Source organism: Cnephaeus nilssonii (assembly GCF_951640355.1).
Source record: "Cnephaeus nilssonii genome assembly, chromosome: 13".
NCBI classification, from domain to species: Eukaryota; Metazoa; Chordata; class Mammalia; order Chiroptera; family Vespertilionidae; genus Cnephaeus; species Cnephaeus nilssonii.
In genome coordinates, this window is record NC_137084.1 from 55,914,523 (window position 1) to 55,933,360 (window position 18,838).

Sequence of the window (18,838 nt, forward strand, 5' to 3'; positions counted from 1 at the left end):
TTAACTGAAACTTCTCAACCCCCCACCTAAAAATATAATGGGAATTTGGAAGGCAGTGGATCCCCAAGATATGGCAATGATTGACTAGTAATTCAAGCCAGATTCCCAAAGTAGGATATTTTCATCTCAGTAGCTTTCCTGAAGAATGATGTCATGGAACCTTTCATATTATATAGCTGGAGCTGTGTTTTGGGTAGACATGAACTGAGATGACTCCATGACTAGAAAATTGGAAACTCCCAGTTCATGGATCTGGACTATGGGAGGCACTCTGTGTTATGCTCACAGTGACCCTGTGAACGTAACACAGGCTGCAATGCATAGTATCGTCCCATTGTCTAAAGGCTCTGAGAGTTAAGTGCTTTGTTTAGGGTCCCAGCTTGTAAGTGGCAGAGCCAAAATTGGAATCCATGTCTTTGCTACAAGGCACACACTACTTCTGCCAGGTCATAACATGAGAGGGGCTGACGGGCTACCTTGTTCCATGATGTCACCTTGAACATCAAATGCCTCTATGCAAAAAAAAAAAAAAAAAAAAAAAAGAAAAAAAGAAAAAGAAAAAAGTCACCTTTAGGTTAATTTCTCTGGGAGTACAAGTCAGAATCAAAATATGAATATTTTATGAGACAGAAATACATTCACAGTGAACCTGTATATGAAAAACAACAACAAAGCAGGATCCATGGTTGAGAAAAATCAATGAATCAGAAAGGCAATGTTAGAATAAAGAAGAGCTTTGAAGACATATGGACTTGGGTTTGAATTCTAAATTGGGGTTTTAGCATTTATCAAATAAATATAATAAAGCCCTTTATTTGAGGAAATAAAGGGCTTTATTATATGTCTCAGTTATTATTTTTCTTATCTATGCATGGAGGTTTTGTTTTCTGTTATAAAACATTGTGTGAAGATCCTATATAATAAAGAGGTAATATATAAATGGTCATTATGCCATGACGTGTAACGACCGATAACCAGGAGGGCAGGGCAGCGAGCTATGTGCAGCGGAGAGCTACAGCGGTGGTGGGCGGGGCAGCCAGCTGAGGCAAGCGGCAGTGAGCTCGCACATGGATTCGTGCACAGGGCCACTAGTATGTTGTGTGTGTGTGTGTGTGTGTGTGTGCGCACGCGCATATATGTACACATATATATACAGTCTCTGTAATAAAGTAGTTGCCCAATAAGTGTTTGCAGCATAATGTAGGAAGCAAATAACCATTATTGTAACAGCACAAATTAATTTCTCTCTTTAGCACAGAGAAAGGGAGAGGACACAGAGTTTTGGTTGGGGTGAGTGGAAGGCATCAAGTTGGTGTTGGGAGGTGGCCATGGCTATGAGGAAATTGGATGTCTGCCAGGGTGGTGGGTTAAACAGAGAGAAGAGACCCCTGAAAAGAGATCGAGGGAACTGGAATGGAAGGTGGTTGACTGACGGCTCCTCAGGCTGAGCCTCTCCTCTATCAACGTCTCCAGCTTGTCTCCTGTCACCTGCAGACACACTGTACATGCTGTATTTCCCTCACGCACCATGCCACTGGGCTCTTGTTCATGCTGTTCCCCAGAACACATATCCCCTGGTTTCCACCCGGCTCACTTCATTGTCTGTTGGATCCAACCCTTTGGATAAACCTTCCCAGGATCTCCATTGGTGACCTCTGACTCCCCAGTGCATTTTCTCCTCTATCATTGATTTCTGTATGGGTTGGTCTCCGCTCTGAGCTGCTCCTCAGGTTAGGGTTTGTGTCTTGTTTCTATACTCCTAGAACTCAGCACTGTACCCGGGATATCATTATTACTCTAAAAAGACTGGACCAAGGTGAAACATCAGGATTCCTTGCCCTATTTTGTGAGCTTTTATATGACATCAGGCATATAAATAAATGAATGAATAAATAAATAAATAAGAATTAGTCAAGAAAGTAATACAAATCCTCATAATCCCTAGTTACAATATAGTAATACTAACTATAATAAACACTAGAGGCCCAGTGCATGATTGAATCATGCACGTGTAGGGTCCCCTACACGCTTTCGCTTTCCATCACGGGGGAGCTGGGTGCCTGTCCGCTGGTGCACCAGGCCTTGCAGAAGCCTCTGGCGCGGCGAAGGCTTCTGAAAGGCCTGGTGCCTGAGTGGACAGGCACCCAGCTCCCACACTTTTGCTTTCGATCGCGGGGGAGCTGGGTGCCTGTCCGCTGGTGCACCAGGCCTTTCAGAAGCCTCCGCCCCATCGGAGGTTTCTGAAAGGCCTGGTGCCTGAGCGGACAGGCACCCAGCTCCCCCGCTTTTGATGGTCCGTGGTGGGATGTGAGCTTGCTGCCCCAGAGGCCCCTTCTGTGCCACAGCACAGCCATGGCGCAGACGCTGAGCTCGAGCCGCCGCTGGCGACGCGAGCTCAGCGTCCCGCCGGCCCAATTGGCCACCCCGGCCACCCCGAGTCCCGCCCCCCCCGTGCCTCCTGGCCAATGGCGGGCACAGCGAAGGCACGGTCAATTTGCATATTTGTCTATTATTAGGTAGGATTATAAGACATAAAAATGAGTCAGACTTTTTCTCACAAACAAAATCTATATAGACATTTAAAAAATATTCACTAAACAGGAAAAATTGCAGGCAGTCCTTAAAGTTCAAATTTTATATCTGATGCGTCTGTGTATTTCATTCATGCAGCAAAAAAGGAAATGCAGTCAGGCTCAGTGGAAGGATGGCCTCATCAGAAAGTACAGGGCGACACCGATCTCGGGGCAGTTTTCAGGGAAACTCCTCGGGGGGAGGGAGGGTGTCGTACTCCACACCCATTTAATCCCAGTTTTTCTCAGTTCAGGCCACAGTGTATTAAGAGCTGGAATGGGGAACATGCATGGGCTTTGAAGCCGGCTACCTTTTCTACTCACTCTCTGTATGGGCTTGAACAAACAAATTAGTCTCCACTTGCCCCAGTTTCCTCATATGTAAAATGAGGGATGTTTGAGTATTAACAGAGTTAATACATATAAGGGGCTTAGAGCAGTGCGTGGCCCTGTAGCAAGTGCTCATAAATATAATTATTTAGCATCTTCAGCCCTTGACTGTTCACTGGTAAATGCCAGTATAGCTCTAATGTCATTATTTATCCACCCATTCAGTTACTTAGCCACATTTTCGAGTGTTCACAGTGCCTGGCATTGAGCTCGATGCCAGTGGCACAGAAAATGAGTAAGACGTGGTCCCTGTGCTTCCTAAATTCATAGTACATGCACCTGTGTGTTAGGGAGCCTCACAAGAAAACAGGGAATTATAACACAGGATGGTAAGGGCTCATTTGGTTCATGAGGAGGGGGACCTAATGGAGTCTGAGAAGGTCAGGACAGGCTTCCCAGGAGAAGTGATATGGAAGGTGACTATGAGTTGGCCATGTGAGACTTGAGGGTAGATGGAGCAGGTGTATATTATACCTCCATCAATGCCTCAATAGAGGCCTGAATGCAAGAAAATTGTGATGGGTCAGTATGGAAAGTCAGACAGGAAGTGACTAGATGCCAGGCTGGCCAGGGGACAAGGAGTCATACCACCAGGGGCCTCTGCTGCCAGGCAGAGGAAGCTTGGCTCGGTCCTCTCTTAGCCAGTGGAGAACCCTGAAGACGTCTAAGCAGGGATTAAAATGTTTAAACAGACTCTCTTGTTTAAATTGGTTCCTTTGGAAGGTTTGTCTAATTCCCAACATGTAGAATGTACTGCTTCCACCTCTGGCCCCTTTGTTCCCATATAGACTCCTATCAAATAACTCTATTATTTATTGAGCTTATATGTCTCCTCAAAGACGATTTTTTAGTTATATCTGCATTCCCATAATCTAAAACAGTGCTTGGCACAGAGCAGGCATTCAATGGAAACTGCACTAAAAAAAAAAAAAGTTTGGTTTTAGAAAAAATGCATTTCTTCTCATATTTTAAGAACAAAGCATTGTCATATGAAATCTGGACACTCAAGTCAACAAAGCAATTGGTCTTCTCACTGTGATGATGGTGTGATCCCTAAGAGCTGTTGCCCATCAGATTCATAATCTACCGCTGAGAACTGAAATATGTCAGGCACTGTGCTAGGCACCAAGGGAGATATGAATCATAGTTGTGAAAATATTGTGCATATACCCCAAACAACCTCCAAATCCTCGAGGCTTAGCACAGTTCCTGCCAATGCTCAGTTCTCAGTGAGTGTTTGTGAGTAAATAATAGATGAAGAAGATGCGAGGAATGTGTGCTAAATGTACGACATACATAATACATGTTCTGAGTCCAGATGAGGGCAAGTCTGTGAGATGGCCTGATCTGACAGGGTTTAGGAACATGGGCCTTGGAAACAGAAAGGATCTGAAGAGACAGTAGGAAGAGGCAGGGCTCCAAGGAGGGAGAAATGGCAGGAACATCACTTCACACAGACTAATAACCCCTTAATGAGATCTAAGCAATTGGAAATCATCAAAGCTCTGATCAGAGTTGGATTATATTGGAATTCACACAAGGGAAACAATTTTTCAGGCAAATTATAATCTGGGCTATGGATATGAAAGGACTAGCAGTTGCTTGAGCAGACAGCCTAAGTGGGCCCTCATGACAATGTTAATTAAAGCAAAGTTAATTAGTTAATTAAAACAAAAGTGGCAAATGGCAGTTTCTAAAATTAAGGTGGAGGCAACACTAATGTTTCTGCCACCGGAATTCCTAGGGGAGGGTTTTACCTTCTGAGAAAATTTCTGATGCAGAGTTATATGCCTCTGTTATTATTTAGCTATGAAAGGCTCACTAAGGACCTCAGCCCCACAACCTTGGAAATTCTGAATCTTGTAGGGCAGAATTTCCGACTCATCAAATTCAGTGCTTTATTTAGGCCAGAACTGGTTTTGTGTTTGTTTGTCAATCTGCAGCCGAAGTGAAGGCCTTAAGTAGAAACTTGGCATTCACTGCTTGACAATGATTTGATGCCATACCACATGTGCTGGAAATTAGTGCCTAGAACCAAACTGTTAATCACAGGGACCTCTATACATTGATGGCATAAATGGTATGTTTCTATATTAAAAAAAATCTCTCGTGACTCACTGCCTTTTAAATAAAAATCTCCCTTTGCTATTTCAGTGAATTGAATGACTGACTCTGGATATTTTTCTTTTGTCTGTTCTAGGGTGAACCTATTTAACTTCCCCGTAAACTGCTAGATCTGCTGGAATTAGTTCTATTCTTCCCTTAGGTGTTCAGAAAACAGAAGTGATCTCCATGACCGGAGGTAGAAATTGGCTCTTTCTGCTAGCCTTCTCACTGCAGATTGGATTTATAAGTCAGGCCTCAGGAAAATGTCTACTTTTTTTTTTTGGCTCTGATGATTTTTTTTTTTTCCAAGTGAGTCTCCTTTTTAGTATCGATTCTCTGGAATGTTAATAGAGTTACTTGAAAAAAATAGTCCTGTGTTCCAAAGCTTGGGAAAAGATGGAAAAAAAATTAATAGATGACTGATTAGTTTCCACACTTCAAGACTTCTCAGCATTTATTTCCAATAAAAGGGTAGAGTAGTCAGAGTTGTTATTTTTTTAAATTTGTTTAACCAAATAAGGTTTGTTTTTTTGTTTGTTTGTTTTTTTAATGGAGCAGTTCGTGAGAATAGCTTTCCGAAGAATACATTCTGGGAAATGTTCAGCTCAAATGCCGAAAAGCTGAGGCCCGATATAAAAAGAGCTGCAGAACTGACTAGTCTATGGGCAAGTCTTCTAACCATGCTGGACCTCAAACTCCTCATCTGAAAAATGGGAATGATTATTGCTTCTACTTTCAATATTTTGTAACCACGAGACAATTCTATTACCACCACCACTATTACTATTATGTACTGCCACTTCCCATGGTAGACACTATTTACTGGTTTATCCAATAGCAGTTAACACTATTCCCTTTTCCCTTTCAGTTTCCATTATGGATGATATAAAAGCTAAAAGCACACTTTCTTATACTCATGCAGCTAGGGATAGCTATATAAGATGATTTTGTCCATGAAACATAAAGGCAATTTTTATGGGACTCTAAGAAGACTTCCCCTAACAAAAGGATGCAATGCATAGAGCCATGACAGCCAACATGCAACTTTTAAGAGAAGGTGAATAGAATAGCAGAGATGTTGGCTCTGGAATCACTGCGCCTCGGAGGAATACTGGGAACAGTTTACCTGCGTATTTCTCGTGGTATGAGGAAAATGAAACCAAAGAAATCGCATAGGCCTCTGAAAATCTGGCTTAATCTTTCCTGCAACTGAACACATTTCTAAAAGGGTTATCCGCCATTTATTGAGTACTTTTTATGTGCTGATACTAAGAATTGAACACATATCACTTCATTTACTCCTCACAACAGGATTGCTTATCTACCATTTTACAGTGGAAGAAATGAACTGAAGTACTTGGTTCAAATTTACATAGTACCCTGGGTCCCAATAAATTGGCTCACTGACATATTGCAGAATTCAAGCCAGAGAAGCATAAGTAATGGGGGTAATTTAGAATAAAATGTGAAAGTATTAGAAGTACCCAAGTTCACTAGTTTGCCATTATTTAAGCTCCAATGAGATAGACAATGGATACTGGCCTTTATAAAACCATAAACTAAACAGGGAGGTAAATCCATGCATAACCAGTCATATTCTACAATGTGATAATTATCATGCTAGTGTTATGAACATCTGAGTTTGGATCGCAAAGAAGAAATACTTAATTTGAGAGCTCATGTGAGGCATAGAGGAAGGAATTTTAGTTTGGATCTAATTTATTTGTTAGGATTGTAGCTTAAAAGGGGGAGCAGGTATGGCACCCACTTAACACATATGAACCCATTTAGTCTCACAACCACTGGATGAAGTATGTATTTCATCATCTCCATTTATCAGAGGAGGAAACTGAGGCACAGAGAAGTTAAGTGATTGGCCTGCAGTTATGTCACACAGCTAGCAAGTGATGCTGCCAGGATTCAATCCCAGTGCTGTCTAGTTCTGCATCCTGCTACCTTTAGTAGAGTATCTACTGTGTGCTTGGACTTTACCCACATTATTCCTTTCTCTCTTTACAATTTTATGAAGTAGGTGATATGATCTGAATTTGGAGGATGAAAAGATTAAGTCTCAGCTCAAACTCAGGAGAACCTGGCTGCAAAGCCAGTGCTCTTCACCACTGCTCCATGCTGTCTCTCTAAGGAGCCCGCCCGAGAGAGTTTTGGGGGTACTTAGGCACAGAGTCACAATGTTTTCCCTTTAGCAAACTGTTTTCTCTATCAGGATGCCAAACAAGACTTATTTACAGAAAGAGTTTAATGAAAGGCTGATAAATTAAGTTTGACAAAATAAATTTTTTTTAGATAAAATAAAGGGCTGATCTTGCAGAAATTTCTGAAAACGAATGTTTTAGAGAGAAGTCAGGAAGGCAGATGGAAAACATGCCAGCAGGTTTGAGATATGGAAGGGCTTCTGTGTATAAAAGATGACATCTCCAGGATTTATTGAAGAAATAGAAGACAGTTTTCTCAGAAGTTTATAATTTAGTTGACTTGCACCAGTTGCATGGAAATACATGAGAGGCATACAGGGATTAGAAAAGAATTGAAAGGGGCAAGGATACATGTTAATAATGCAAATGAGTTGGGCCATATAGGTAACTCTAAGTATCTTGTGAGTCCTTTTCCGTCCTCAGCAGACACAGAATCTTCACCATTACCACAACTCAGGCTTTGAGGGATTAGAGCTTATAGAAAATAGAACTTTTTATGTAGGCTAAATGATAGTTAAAAGAATTGTTCAAGCAATATTATTTAGCCATTTATCTTGCATTTATTTATCTAGATTTTAGGAAACCTGTCAAATCTCTGTAGAGTTAGCAGATGATGTCCTGAGTAGCTCTTTTGTACATCAAAATGATGCATTATTAACATGTATCCTTACCACTTTCAATTCTTTTCTAATTCCTGTATGCCTCCCATATCTTTCCATGCACCTGGTGCAAGGTAGTCACCTAAATTGTAAACCTCAGGGATAACTATGTCTTTTATTTCTTCAATAAATCCTGCAGATGTCATGTTCTATACACAGAAGGCCTTCCATATCTCAAACTTGCTGGCATATTTTCCATCTGCCTCCCCCCTCATCCCCCCCTTTTATTTTATTTTTCTCATCAGATTATGTACTTCTTAAAGAGAGGAGATCCTTATTCCCAACCAAATAACTTACATAGCCTTTTTAACACCTTCAAATTTGTTCCCAAGCCACTGATATGGTGTTCTCATTGCCTTTTGACGTACCTTAGGGGGCATTTATCATATAAGGTAGTCAGTCCCTCACATGGCAGGGAAACCATTGACTGTTGACTTCAGATTCTTTTCAGATGGCAACTGCCCAGTAACAAAACCTGTGGTACTGAACTTGGTGGGGTAGATGGGATGGGACTGTGGGCAACAAAGAAAGTGGGAGACTGGCTGGTTGTTTAGAAAGATTATATGCAAAGCTACTTTATTCTCTTGTCTCTTTCATTTACTTAGACATTTCTCAAAGAGTTCAAGTTTCCCATTAAGAACTGGAATATAAATTCTATATTCGCATGTCTCTATGCGCTGGGCATGTGCAAGTGCAGTCGGATGTGTGAGGCTCTTGGTATTTTGTTCTCAGCATCATCTTGTTAAAAATTTTCTATAATCTTTTCTGGTGAACCAGAATTTCATGCACCATGTATCTCTGTCCCCTCAGGACCTGGAGGGCCTTGCCGTGGCTCAATGACTTAACTGTGCTCTCTCCGTCCTCTTGACCTCACCCCCTTTTGCGGTAATTCTTTGCTTTATCAGAGCCTCAACTTCTAAGTTTCTGCCTTGGCCCGAGTCACTGGGTCCACACCCAATTAACCCCACAAAAACTACTTAGCGAACATGTCCACAGCCCTTTTCCCAACACCCTGCTCCCTATACCTTCATTCACTCAATGTTTTCCATGTAAAAGACCCAGGAAGCAAATGCCCCTGCTCCAGCAATAGCAGCCCGTGCCCACAAGGTCCCCACAGCTTTTACCTTAGGGTTTCCCCGGAGGAGCCTCTCCTCTTCCACAGGTTGACGAGGCTGCTGGACCTGCTGGCGGCGGAGGATGACTTGCCGTCCCCCACGTGCATGCGGACCACGGTGGACGTGGTGAAGGCGCTGCGCACGTTTCTCTCGGGTTTGGCCAGGATGATGTACACCTTCGGCACAAACATGCAGCCGAGCGCCACGGTGGCACTGAGGCTGACGGAGAAGCACATGGTGATGATTTTGTAGTTGCTGCCAAAGTAGATTGGCACGAAGGCCAGCCATATGATGCAGGTGGTGTACATGGTGAAGGCGATATACTTGGCCTCGTTGAAGTTAGCCGGGACATTTCTGGTCTTGAAAGCGTAGAAGGTGCAGCTCAAAATCAGCAACCCATTGTATCCGAGAGGAGTGACGACTCCTAGGTTGGTGGTATTACAGATCAGGTAGACCTCCCGGATGCTTGGGTAGTCGTGCATTATATCAGGAGGCTCCATTATAAAGAGGGCGACGATGATGCCCAGCTGGATGCATATGAGAATGAAAGCAATCACCAGCTGGGCACAGGCACTCATGAATCGGGGCTTTTTGGTACAGATCTTCTTCTTGCTGCCAGCCAGGATCCTCGCAATACGGTTGGTCTTGGTTACCAGGGCCGAGTAGCTCATGGCCGGGGAGAGACCAATGCCGATTCTCTGAAGGTAGCAGTAAATCTGTTTGGGCTTTGCAATGAGGCAGAAGGTACATAAGTAGCCCAGGCAGATGCCAGCAAGGATAATGTAGCAGAGTTCCCTGCTGGAGGACTTGACGACTGGGGTGTCGCGGTAAATGATGAAGACTGCGGTGACAAACAGGGTGGCCAGCAGGCCGAGGCAGGCAAACACCACAGCTGCAATGGGCTCAGGGTCACCCCAGCGAAGGTACTGTACTGGGATCAGCTCACAACCTGCAGAGACACAGACACATATTGAAACAGAAGGAGGAAACGTTTACTTGGGCCGGCTGTGACTAAGTTACAAGCCGCTGCTTATGAACCTTTCACTTAGTCTCTAATCTACCACTTCAATCTCAGAATCCCATGCTACTCATTTCTTCATATATTCACGTCTAAAATATTTATCTTCACATTATTAACACATATTCTGTGCTAGGAGCTGTTCTAGGATCTGAAAACAAAATGATGAAGAACATGAACATGTTTCCTGCCTTCATAAAAAATAATCGGGGGGTGGGTGGGTGCTTCCAAAGAATTCCAACTGTAATAAGGGCCATGAAGAAGTATAGTATGAATCTTGACCCAGTCTGTGGGAGCAGTGATATCTTTCTTCAACAGGAATTAGCAAATGAAAGTATTGGTTTGGCTGAGTTTGGGAATTCTGTAGGTTTGGCAAACAGATTGATTGTAAAGAAAGAGCCAGGAGATATTGGAAGCAAGAGTGTGATGAGTAGCCTAAGATAAGGCTGGGAGGCGGGTGGGAAGGAATCTTGCCCGGCAGAGTCCTAGATCAATGGGAAGTCATTGGAGGGATCTGTGTAGAGTAGAGGAAATGACACAGTCAGATTTGTGTATATTTTAAACATTCCTTTGGTTGCTGTGTGGATTTTGGATAAGATAAAGGTGTGGGCAGATTTGAGTTATTTGAAGCAATACAGGTTATTTAAATTGATGTGGGGATGTATGAGAGAAAAGTCATCAAGGATGACCAACATTGGATCAATCTATGCTGTCCTTGAATCTACTGTACAGAACAATCAGGATTTTCAGAGAATCATATGATTCCAGTGTTATAGAAGAGAAGACAGTGTTTAAAAAAAGGAGCATGTAGTAGAGGAAAACTGATTCCAAAGGCAAACAGTTGGTCTATGGCACGTGCCAACACTCCCCAAATTATTCTCCACTCCTGGCTTGCAGGGTTTGCTTGTTTGTTTTTAATGTCACTTTTTTACACAACAGAAAAAGTGACAAAATTTGGTATCATTTGGGTTACATGCCTTCTTTTAAAATTTCTTTGGGACAGTAGTTCTTGAACTTGGCTGCACAATGGGATCACCAGGAGATACTGTTTTGAAACACTGTGGACTGAGTCTCACTGACATTGTTTCTGATTTAGTTGGCCTCGGCATCAGAATTTTTAAAAGGCACTTTAAGTGCTTCTAAATTTGCAGCTGAAGTTGAGAACCAGTGATCTAGAAAGATCATTCCTGTGAATTAGACTTAAAAAATAAAATTGAGATAGCTTTATTGCGAGTAGGAAAGGAGTAAAATACTCTGGAGCATTGGATATTTGAGGAATGTGGCAGAGATTACTAATTGCTTGCCAATATATTTTCTCCCCTTTATCCTCAGCAACAGACCAATTTCATTGGGTGTGACAAAAGATGCAGCTAAAGCTGTATTTTCCCACAGCCTTTGCAGTCAGGTTTTCCACGTGACTAGGTTTTACCCAATAAGATGTAAGGCAGAGAACTCTTTTAAAGGAAATGACTCATCTTGGTGAGACCTTTTTTGTCCTTCCCCGTTTTTTCCTTTTGCTGCCTGGAATACAAACATGTTGGCTAGAGCTCCAGCAGTTATCTTGGAATGTAAGGTAACTTTAAGGACAGAAAACATGTTCTGGGTCGTGGAAAAGAAAATAGAGAGAGAATGCCCGAGTCCCTATTAACCACAGAACCACTGGGGAACTCTGGACTATGTACATTACATTTACCTTGCTTAAACTACTGTTTTTTGTTTGTTTGTTTTTCTTTTCCCTAATACATGCAGCCAAACCAAATCCTAATTGATATAGGTGTAAGGTTTTCCTATAAACTACTCATATTTCATGATCAAGGGTGTTGTAGTCAGTGGCTACAAAAATCAATGGTACTGGGAGTTAAGGGAGGTAGCAATAAGTAATGGTAGCAAAGAAGCAAAGGGTTTTTCAAAATATTTTTAAGGCAGCTCTATTGTAAAAAGGAAAGGGAACATTCTTCTTTTCATCATTTTTGCCTTGCCAGTCTCTTTCTTCAAGATCTCAGGTTTCAGAGTCCCATTAGTGTTATAGTTAAATTCACAGTGTTTTCTTTTAATTGTCTAAAGTTTTACATAAGTCTCCTTTTTCTCCAATTGACCTGCTCCCCCCATCACTATGGGTTTAACAGGATTTGTGAGTTAGCTGAGGATCTTCAGCTCACTTTACAAAATAGTTTCCATAGGAAAATGTATCTTTATTTTAAAAAGTGTACATTTAATATTGAAACAAAGTGCTTTTAAACTAAAAAAAAGTCTGTGGATAGCCCAAATTAATATAAGAGAGTTATTTTACATAATGTTGTTAATTATAAGTAAATGTATACATAGTTGCTAGTGAATATACCTGTATCCATATTTTTAGGCACCTGTGTTCATATATGTGCTTATATGTAGGAATTCAATCTCTGAGACCTTAGTATAACACAGTGTTATGCTTCATATTTATAAATTTGTTCATTGTAGGAAGTAATTGCAACAATAAAATAGGGATTAGTCATTCTTATTTTTATTCTTTCCTAATAATTTATTTATAACACCAATATGAAAATGAAATTTACTATCTACTGTAGTTAATTCTATAGGGACCAGTTTCCCTTGTTGGTCATGAGCTACTAATGTCCCAGTAATTTACTGATATAGAAAACGTTATATGATACCTGAAGTAGAACTCCTTTTATTAGCTAGAGAGAACCAACTGAAAAAAATCTAAATATTTACTTTAAGAGCTTTCATTTTACTCTCTTTTTTCCTGCTGTTTTGTTAAATTTTAATTGCTTTTATATAAATGTAATTAACACCCTAATTACTAAATGTTTTGCATATGATAACATGCACCACTATTTTTACTTTGTCTTAATGTGCAACTAATTAGCATTACTTGTGAAACTAAAGAAAAAAACACATTAGATATATGTGTAGGAAGAAATGTGCATAAAGCATGCTTCTCATGTGATATGATAATTTTCCCAAATGTACCAGAACGTATACATTCAAATGAATGCTTTGTTTCATTAAATGTGCACTCTGAAGGCTTTATGTTTTGTTTAATGATGCTGCCATTACACAAAAGACTTTGGTAACTATTTTCTTGGAATAGCAAATTGGATTCTGATTAGAGTGTTATAATCACTGAATCTTATAATTGGATAAGATCTTAGAGTTTCCAAAAAATGGATGTTCATCACACTTATTGTAGAGTCTACAAAAGTACAATTCCAGGGTCTAAACTCAGGAGATTTTGAATCAATACTTTTGGGATGAGATAAAGAAATATCAGTTTGAATAAGCAAGCTCAATTACTACATAATTGGTCCTTGGTTGGCAACCCAGCCTTAGAGATTATGAGGTTGACTTCTCATCCAGCATGCAAATGTCTTATATAATAATTCCAGGATGTGATCACCCTAACCCTACCTAAGGCTTTCCATTATCTCATGGCCAGGACTAGTGGTGCGGAAAGATGGATTAGAAAAGCAGGTCAGGAGGGCAGGTGGAGACTAGAGGCAAATAAACTCGTCAGAAAGGCTATCACAAGAGGAAAGTCAAGAGATGATAGGGAAAAAATGAAAAGTCACTGTATTAAAGAAAACATTTAGCTAATAAAGACATTTTAGAACTAGGCTTGAAAGAAATTATAAGGCAGACAGATAGAATCAGGAGAGAGGTTTCTAACCAAGTTGGTCGCAATGCTATTAACTAAAATAAAGACTGTAGGAAGTAAAGGGTCACATGTTATGGGAATGGTGTCTAGTTCCAGTTTGGAAATGTTGTGCTTGAAGTATCTATGACCTACTCAGAAGATGGAAATAGAGGCTTAGAAGAGATATCAGGGTGGAAGTTATAGCTTTAAGAATCACCTATTTACAGGAGGAAGTAAGAGACATGGAAATGAAAGCAATCATCGAGGAAATTCATAGATGTAGATGAGAGCAAAGCCTAGAGGTCTTGTTTGATACCAGCCTTAGGGAATGGCAGAGAAGAGGATGTGTGAGGGAAGTCATAAGATAGATCAGCTAGAAGGAAGGAAGTGTGTCAGAGCCAAAGCAAAGTGGTTAATTGGATGGTCCAGCATACCTTCCTCTAAAAACAACACTTAAGTTTTTGTTTTTCTTAAACCCTTCCCCAAAGAGCTTTGAGCTTCAGGTTCACAGATATCTATTCTGGTGGTATATCATTTTCTTATATTCCCTTCATGCTCTCCTCCCCTCTCCTCCCCCCGCCCTCACACTCCTATTAGACCTGTTTTGTACAAAGAGTAATAGCCTTCCATTGCTGTAGTCCTATCATGGAAAATGATCTACTAAATCTCAGAATATTGAGGTAATGCTAACCCTAGTATAATGTACATTTACATTTTCATTGATTACTACCTTTACTATGTGCATCGGTCTACAAACACCTGAATGCCTTGGTATTCTACCTAATTCTCTTCTTTATTTTCTTCCAGTTAATGGTTTTCTGGGCATTTTCTTCATTTAATAGTTTTCTGTTTTATCCCTGTTTCATTCTTGGTGCAATAGTAAGTTACTGGGAGTACTCTTAGTATGCTGGTAAGTTATACATACCAGAAGGGCATGTAGAGTTTTACAAATAATTTATAGTAGTATATATTTTATAGTTTTATTATAAATTTAATCAAGTTAGCATATGCTATCATATTTTAGATTAAAGAATCTTAGATCGTGTTGGTGAAGTTCCCTCCTAGCAAACATGTTAGAGTTCCTCAGAAGACAGACATCACATTGGTGTCTAGAACTGCCAAAAAGCCATAGGTTAGAAAACCATGGCCTATTTTCTGATCACATCTATTTAAATAGCTATCCACTTCTCACTTCCATCCCCTTTCATGCTTGATCCATATTCTACGGTTCTCTACTATAATCCATCCTTTCATAGCTTGAAGTGAAATATATATTGAAAATGCAACTGTTTTTTTTTTAAGGGAAAGTGAACTGCCAAAATGGTATTATCTATGCTCATCTTGTGATTCTGCCAATGTGTTTTGATACACCTCATGGAAAAATGGAGGGGCCCCTGATTTCCTGGACACCCCTAAAATGATATGACCCCTCAGCAATGACCTGTGATCATGCTTACTATTTGGGTATTAGTCTTACAGGGTTAACATTGCTGTATTAATTAGTCATAGACTATTGCATTTACAAACCCTATTCCAAGTGTCTGTTCAGGCAGTAAGAATGAGAAGTCCAAGATCCTGGGACAACTGCCTGATATTCTACAAGTAAGCTAGGCAGGAACTCCTTAACAAGCTTCATTATTCCTGGTATATTTTTTCAGGAAAGGAGGTTGCTGTTGAAAATCTCTGAGAATCAGATGTACGTGTCCTCAGCTGCTGGTTAGGCCACTTCAGATGTACTACATTGGTACATGAACAATAGTTCTGCCCAGAGTACAAGGTGTTGACTGGTGACTAGCAGCATCATGCTTGCTTTCAAATGTGTTCCATCGATAGACCACCTAAATGCCTTTCCTCCTCTCTTGGCCGCTATGGCTTTGGATCTCTAAGGTGTTGGTCTGAGATACCAAAGGAATGCAGACTCAGATTTTTTTCTGCATTGTCCATATCCCCGATATTGTAATACTATCTATTCACTCAGGCTAAGCTCAAGGTTTTTTTTTTTTTTTTTTTTTTTTTTTTTTTTTTTTTTTTTTTTTTCAATTTTTTTATTAAGGTATTATATGTGTACATATCTTACCATTGCCCTCCCCACACCCCACTCCCATATATGCCCCCATCCCCCAGAGTTTTGCATCCATTGGTTATGCTTATATGCATGCATACAAGTCCTTTGATTGATCTCTTATCTCCCCCACCTCTCCCTAACCTTCCCCTTGTAATTTGACAGTCTGTTTGATGCTTTACTGTCTCTGTATCTATCTTTTTGTTCAAGTTTATAATGTTCTTTATTATCCATAAATGAGTGAGATCATGTGGTATTTTTCTTTCATTGACTGACTTATTTCACTTAACATAATGTTCTCCAATTCCTCCCAGGTTGCTGCAAATGATGAGAATTCCTTCTTTTTTATGGCAGCATAGTATTCCATTGTGTAGATGTACCACAGTTTTCTGATCCATTCATCTGCTGACGGGCACCTAGGCTGTTTCCAAATCTTAGCTATGGTGAATTGCGCTGCTATGAACATAGGGGTGCATATATCCTTTCTAATTGGTGTTTCTAGTTTCTTCGGATATATTCCCAGGAGTGGGATTACTGGGTCAAATGGGAGTTCCATTTTCAGTTTTTTGAGGAAACTCCATATTGTTCTCCACAGTGGCTGCACCAGTCTGCAATCCCACCAGCAGTGCACGAGGGTTCCTTTTTCTCCGCATCCTCGCCAACACTTGTCGTTTGTTGATTTGTTGATGATAGCCATTCTGACAGGTGTGAGATGGTACCGCATTGTTGTTTTGATTTGCATCTCTCGGATAATTAGTGACGTTGAGCATGTTTTCATGTGTCTCTTGGCCTTCCTTCTGTCTTCTTTTGAAAAGATTCTATTTAGGTCTGTTGCCCATTTTTTTATTGGATCATTTATCTTCCTTTTATTAAGTTGTATAAGCTGCCTGTAGATGTTGGAGATTAAACCTTTATCAGTGATGCCATTTGCAAATATGTTCTCCCATGCAGTGGGCCTTCTTGTTGTTTTGTTGATGGTTTCTTTTGCTGTGAAAAAGCTTTTTATTTTGATGTAGTCCCATTTGTTAATTTTCTCTTTAGCTTCCATTGCCCTAGGGGCAGTGTCAGTGAAGAATTTCTTTTGGCATATGTCTGACATTTTGCTGCCTGTGGATTGCTCTAGTATTTTTATGGTTTCCCGTCTTATGTTTAAGTCCTGTATCCATTTTGAGTTTATTTTTGTGTATGGCGTAAGTTGGTGATCAAGCTTCATTTTTTTGCATGTATCTGTCCAATTTTCCCAACACCATTTATTGAAGAGACTGTCTTTATTCCATTGTATGTTCATGCCTCCTTTGTCAAATATTAATTGAGCATAGTGGTTTGGGTCAATATCTGGATTCTCTATTCTGTTCCATTGATCTATATGTCTGTTCTTGTGCCAGTACCAGGCTGTTTTGAGAACAGTGGCTTTGTAATACAGCGTGAAATCTGGTATTGAGATCCCTCCTACTTTATTCTTCTTTCTCAGGATTGCTGTGGCTATTCGGGGTCTTTTTTTATTCCAGATGAATTTTTGGAGAGTTCTTTCAAGGTCTGTGAAATATGCCGTTGGTATTTTAATGGGGAGTGCATTGAATCTATAGATTGCTTTGGGTAGTATGGACATTTTAATGATGTTGATTCTACCAATCCATGAACATGGTATGTTCTTCCATCTGTTTACGTCTTCCTCTATCTCTTTTTTCAGTGTCCTGTAGTTTTCCGTGTATAGGTCTTTTACCTCCTTAGTTAAGTTTATTCCTAGGTATCTTAATTTTTTTGGTGCGATGGTAAATGGGATTGCCTTTTTAGTCTCTCTGTCTGTAAGTTCACTATTGGTGTATAGAAAGGCCATAGATTTCTTGGCGTTAATTTTGTATCCTGCTACATTGCCGAATTCATTTATTAAGTCTATTAGTTTTTTGACGGAGTCTTTCGGATTTTTTATGTACAATATCATGTCGTCTGCAAATAAAGACAGCTTTACTTGTTCTTTTCCAATCTGGATGCCTTTTATTTCTTCTTCTTGTCTAATTGCAATGGCTAATACTTCCAGTACTATGTCAAACAGGAGTGGTGAGAGTGGGCATCCCTGTCTTGTTCCTGTTCTTAGGGGAAATGTCTTTAGTTTTTGTCCATTGAGTATGATGTTTGCTGTGGGTTTATCATATATAGCTTTTATTATGTTGAGGTATGAGCCATCTATTCCCACCTTGTTGAGAGCTTTTATCAAGAAAGGGTGTTGGATTTTGTCAAATGCTTTTTCTGCATCAATTGATATGACTATGTGATTTTTATCTTTCAATTTGTTTATGTGATGTATCACGTTTATTGATTTGCGGATATTGTACCATCCTTGCATTCCTGGGATAAATCCTACTTGGTCATGGTGTATGATCTTTCTGATGTACTGCTGGAGCCGATTTGCTAGAATTTTGTTGAGGATTTTGGCATCTATGTTCATGAGGGATATTGGTCTGTAATTCTCTTTCATTGTGTTGTCTTTATCTGGTTTTGGTATTAGGGTGATGCTGGCTTCATAGAAGGAGCTTGGAAGTGTTCCTTCCACTTGAATTTTTTGGAATAGTCTGAGGAGGATAGGTTTTAGTTCTTCCTTGAATGTTTGGTAAAACTCTCCTGTGAAGCCATCAGGCCCCGGGCTTTTGTTTGCCGGAAGCTTTTTGATGACTGCTTCAATTTCGTCCATAGTTATTGGCCTATTGAGCTGTTTAGATTCTTCTTGATTGATTTTTGGAAGGTTATATTTTTCTAGGAATATGTCCATTTCCTCCAGATTGTCCAGTTTGTTGGAATAGAGTTGTTCGTAGTATTTTGTAACAATCCTTTGTATCTCAGCAGGGTCTGTTGTTATTTCACCTCTTTCATTTCTGATTTTGTTTATTTGGGTCCTCTCTCTTTGCTTCTTGGTGAGCCTGGCTAGAGGTCCATCAATCTTGTTTATCCTTTCAAAGAACCAGCTCTTGGTTTTGTTGATCTTATGTATTGTTTCTTTGGTCTCTATGTCATTTATCTCCGCTCTGATCTTTGTTATTTCCTTCCTTCTGGTTACACTGGGCTTTTCTTGC

General features: G+C 40.2%; 1 protein-coding gene across 2 annotated transcripts in view; it reads right to left on the reverse strand.

The window, feature by feature from the left end:
* Positions 1–18,838, reverse strand: part of GRM5 (glutamate metabotropic receptor 5) — a gene marked incomplete at both ends in the record, with an annotated part of 417,852 nt that overhangs the window by 39,754 nt on the left and 359,260 nt on the right. For both annotated transcript variants that reach the window (XM_079789422.1, XM_079789421.1), the window contains one exon: positions 9,063–10,002. In XM_079789422.1, the coding sequence (XP_079645548.1) occupies positions 9,063–10,002 (940 nt within the window). The remainder of the gene's footprint in view (positions 1–9,062; positions 10,003–18,838) is intronic.